General features: G+C 41.7%; 2 protein-coding genes across 2 annotated transcripts in view; both read right to left on the bottom strand.

The window, feature by feature from the left end:
• LOC138019855 (uncharacterized) overlaps positions 1-4,369 on the bottom strand; it is a 10,245-nt gene extending 5,876 nt beyond the window's left edge. The window contains exon 1 of the mRNA XM_068866799.1: positions 3,956-4,369. Coding sequence (XP_068722900.1) covers positions 3,956-4,302 — 347 coding nt within the window. The 5' untranslated portion in view covers positions 4,303-4,369. The remainder of the gene's footprint in view (positions 1-3,955) is intronic.
• A 104-nt stretch (positions 4,370-4,473) lies between these two features.
• LOC138020339 (uncharacterized) overlaps positions 4,474-5,000 on the bottom strand; it is a 1,708-nt gene continuing 1,181 nt past the window's right edge. The window contains exon 2 of the mRNA XM_068867343.1: positions 4,474-4,518. Within this exon, the coding sequence (XP_068723444.1) occupies positions 4,474-4,518 (45 nt within the window). The remainder of the gene's footprint in view (positions 4,519-5,000) is intronic.

Raw genomic sequence — 5,000 nt, 5'->3', positions numbered from 1 at the left:
CTATGAACCTCGCCGTTGTGAACGCAAATTTTAGCAATTGCGTAGAGAAGCCTGAAAAATTCAGGACTTCAGCGAGGTTTGAACCCATGTTTGGAGACCCATGTTTAGGACATGTTAAAAAGACCATCACACATTCAACCTGATTCAACTATTACGGAATACAATTCTAACGTGCAAATGACCAGCTCCCAGATAGCTCAACTGTGAATATGGTATCCGGTCGTTTCGCCAACGAGTCGTTTCGCCAACGTCTCAGGTCGATTAGCCAACGTCCTAAGTCGCTTGGCCAACGTCCTAATCAGTACTGGTCAATTCAAACGTCTAAATAAAAGTTAACACTTGTGTGTGTTGTAATTTATTTCATTCCCCCGCCTGGAATTATTTACCTGCGCGTGCGACGGCAGTTCTCTACGAGTTTAAAAGTCTCCAGCGAGTGTATGCAATATTAACCAGTCTTTTCCTGTTTGAAAAAGATCACAAGTTTCGCTGTTGTTTAGAATAAGTGAAAAAGTCACAAGTCAAATTACAATTGAAACTAATTAGCGTCGCCTATGTGAGCTTATTCGAATATGGATGTTTCCGGTTAACGAATCAGATCTGTGAATTTTATCGCACTTACCTTTCTGATCCGATGCCATAAGTATAAAAGGCCCAAAAAGATACTGGATCTTCATTCGAGCTTTAGAGCAACTGAATGCAATTCCAGCTTTACATCATGAACATCTGCAACGTGTGTAACTTCGCCGTTCGCCCGCGCCAGGAAGGCCTTCAATGTGACGGCTGCTAGTTGGCAACATCGCACCTGCGATACTAGAATATCCCGAGCCCAGTACCGCGCCGCTGTACGGTCTGGAGAGGGAATCGACTGGAGTTGCCAGGTGTGTATGGAGACACCATACTTCGAGAGTTTTGTTAACGATCAACCTTATAGTTTTAAGAGACATTGCCTAGCTTTGTTCTTTTACGCGGGTTTAATTTGCCGAAATGTACATACCGTATTTACTCGAATATGCGCCGCGGCGCTTATTTAATTTTTCGCGCCACAAGTGCGGCGCTTATTTAAACATTGTACCAGACTAATTTACTTTTTCTACATTTTTATTCAACGGTACACTTTCTATTTGTTAATTTTCCTATGGACTGATACTAAACTGATGGTAAATCTAGAAATACGAGAGAAATTCACGCGGTGAAAAAAACTCGAGAGTTTCATGATAACGAGAGCGAAAATATCCGGGGTGAGAGCGAATTCCTTTGTCGTTGGGGAACAATTTACAACGTTCAGTCAATTTTAAAATTGTTTTATAGTGTTTTTCCTGTATGTAACCGCAATGTTGTTAGTGTAGTTTTCTCCCTTACTATGTAAATATGCTTTTAAGTGTTTAGAGTAAATAAAGCATTGTTGTTGTTGAGCACTTACATATTTTCTCCCTTAAACAGATGACACATCTTCAGAGCCGTACTCAACGAACGAAGAACCCTCGATTCTAGAACCAGTTCCCGACAGAGAACCACCAATAGTTACAGAGCCGGTAACTTTCCAGTTGGTCGAGCGAGGAACGAAACGTGGAAAGACCAGCCTCGTCGACAGCCATGGCTTCACCTACAACGTCCACTCCAGGCGTCCCTACGCAACTTACTAGCAGTGTACGATGCGTCCAAAGGGAAATCCGAGCAAGGATGCACGAGCGATAACTTTGAGCTTATACTCAAAAGTAAAACTCGTGACAGTCAATTACCTTTTTATAACGTTTTGAATCAAATAAAAACTACAACCACTGTTTTTGTTAACAAAATATCCTTTAGCGTGAAATTGGTACTTTTTCACACCTATTGTTTTTGATCTTCCATTGAATGATACCGCTTGTAAAAAGCCGTTCTAAAAAAAATCGACATCTCAGGATCTACTGACTCTAAGAAATCGCTTGAAACGCGAAAATACTCTCTACCTCAAGGCAGTGCTTGCAAGGAATATTTTATTGATGCGCCGAATGTTCTGTAATGCATCAGTCAATTCCAGCAGTACCCATCCCCCCCCCCCCCCCGGGCTAACCCCCGGGCATTAGCAACTATTTTTTTTAAATCGGCAAATTCCCCGGGGTGGGCACACATAAGCTGTCTAAATGCCCCGGGGTGGGGACGAAGAAAGAGGGCAAATGCCCCGTCCCCGGGATCGAAATAGCCATGTTCACGTCGGTGATCGTTTTTTGATAACCAAATATAGTTCACCTTGTCGCTGTGAAGAATCAAGACATTTTAAATGATGATGAATCGCATTTTAAGCTCGCAAGATTGGTCTTGAAGATCACATTATTTGAATATCACAAACCTTCTGTATTTTAACTCCAGTTTCATGAATTTAAAAATTGCTAGGCTACTGTTGAATGCGAAAAAAAGGAGCAGGGATGGCACAGTCGGTTAGTGCGCGGCCTTGGTGCAAGAGCTCCTGAGTTCGATTCCCGGATCTCGCATCCTTGTTTCGACTCCTTTCCTTTCCGTGTAGCTAAGTAGCTTTAAATACCCGTAAAACGGAGCACTGATGGAGAGGGGGGAGTAAAATGAGCGCACCGTCGACCTCAGGTTTGTCAGTTTAATTACTGTTACGAGTTATCGACGTTAAATAAGGTCTACTTTACTTCGTGTTTACGCAGTCTTCACGTCAGTGATTGTTTTGTGATATTAGTTCACCTTGTCGCTTTTATATATTCATATGCTTACAAGTATAAATGAAGAAATACCTAAAATTGAGAAAACATACCTTTAAAAACATCCACAAGTTTTTCGAGTCCGTGACGGACAAGCCAGTCTTTAACGAAGGCCTCGTCTTTTCCGATAAACTCTTCCATGTTAATTCGAAAACACGTATGTCAAATGCCCGGAGGTCGCCCCGGGGTAGACTAATGCCCAGCCCCAGGGCCGCGATAAAATTGCGAATGCCCCACCCCCGGGACTGACAACTTGAGCAAATGCCCCGCGGTTGCCCGGAGAGGGGGGGGGGATGGGCACCGCTGGAATTGACTGATGCATAATTTTAAGATTTTGTCCGTGAATGTTTACACTCGTGCCGACAATCACCTCTAACATTAATTATGCAGCAGCAGCAGCGCCATGAAATGTTCATGTCGGTATCAGTTTTTGTGTGTGAATTACTTTAAAGCGTGCTATTTCACATTTTTATTCTTTTGTTTTGACTTTATTATTCCAGTTAGTGAATAATATTTTATTTTCAACTAAACAAAGAAAGAAGCTCGCTGCTTTGAAATTAGCAAAGTAAGAAAGTAATATCACACGCGTGATAAACGATTTTGATTGCCAACGATATTTGTTGATATGTTTTCAATTTGCATCGGTTTTCATCGAGAGCATTTAAGTTTATTAGGCAATTAAAGCGGGATAAAAAAGGCAATATACAGTTTTTAGGAACAATTTCATTGATGACTTTTATATTTTTTCCCTACTTACGGTTTTAAAACTATACCGGAAGATTTAAAAATTATCACATTACCCGCAAAAAAAATTAACACATTACCCGCGGGTAATCGCCCGGAAATCATCGGTAGTTGCAAAACTTTTGGAAGCCATCGGACTTTGGTTTTCAACAGTCAATTTTCACCGTGAAAATCACCGCGATTGGTGCTCACGAGCCGGGTTGTGAAACTATCAAAACATGTAAATTGATCAAAAGTTAGTCAAGCGAAACTGGCAGTGACTTAAAACTTCTTGACCCAAGGATCAGGATTGCATTCCAAACATCAATAAGCAGCTTTTGTATTCGTTAGTACTAGATATCTGACGTTGGCCAAGCGACTTTTGACGTTGGCGAATCGACCTGAGACGTTTGCAAACGAGTCGTTGGCGAAACGACTCTTCGGCGAAACGACCGCAATTCGTGAATATCACTTTCCCGAGGATAGACATATAACATATATTCACTATCACACAATAAACATTTTACCTCACAGTACGATTAGCGTAGTTTGATACTGTTAGAGCCAAATTGACTTTGCTTCTTAAAGGAATGAGTGGGTTGTCTTCGTAGTCTGTGTAATGAATCCAATTTGCTCCGAGTTCCACCTTCATTCCCGCGAACGACGTCTGTTTTACGCGCCCACCAATGTAATCCTGACCTTCCAACACCAGAAAGTCTGTAATTCCGTGATCGTAAAGAGTTTTTGCTGCGGTGATTCCCGATGCACCAGCGCCAAGAATAAGAACTTTTTTTCGCCCTTGGGAAGCCGCAGCTGTGAGATCGATACTTAACCAAAGGACGATAATGGATTTTATCATCATCGGCATGATCATACCTAAAGTTGCTTGAAGGCCGAACCTGAATGGAGACCGTCTTTCAAAACAACAACAGATTTGCAGATTGTTGTTGGACCTTGATTATTGAAGTAAAAATGGGGGGGGGGGGGGGGGTACTCCCAGAAAAATTGGGTAGGGGTGTGTGGCCCGCTTCCCAAAACCCTTACTCTATTTATGATCAAAATCTGCGATTCTCCCTACCCTATTTATGACCTGACCAAAAATTTGATACCCAATTTATGACCTGACCCTTAAATCAATACCCTGGTGCAGACTTGCCTTATAATTATTTCCCTAGTTCAGACCAATGTTAAAGGCAATGTTTATCTGCTTTTATTAGGTAGGTTACATGATAAAGAAGTAGCTTCTAAATAAAAAACGAATTCAAGACTAGAGTGCAAAAATGGATAACCTATTTATGACCAAAATAGCGGCAAATTGGCAAAAATCGATACCCTATTTATGACCAAAACGGCTGAAAAACCCTACTCTTTGGGGCCGCACATACCTATTTTGCCCATATAAGGGAGTAACCCCCCCCCCCCCCCCTTCCCGGGTATAGACGCTTCGTTGAACACAATTACCATATTTACTTGAATGCACATACCCATGTCAATGTTGTTGTCTTACTTAACTACAAACGGTTTGTAATAAAGTTAGAGTAGCACAAGAGCTTGCTAGCCAACTCTATTCGG

This window comes from Montipora capricornis, chromosome 10 (assembly GCF_036669925.1).
Source record: "Montipora capricornis isolate CH-2021 chromosome 10, ASM3666992v2, whole genome shotgun sequence".
Taxonomy (NCBI): domain Eukaryota; kingdom Metazoa; phylum Cnidaria; class Anthozoa; order Scleractinia; family Acroporidae; genus Montipora; species Montipora capricornis.
The sequence above is the reverse complement of the archived record's forward strand: the minus strand, read 5'-3'. Positions and strand labels throughout refer to the sequence as shown.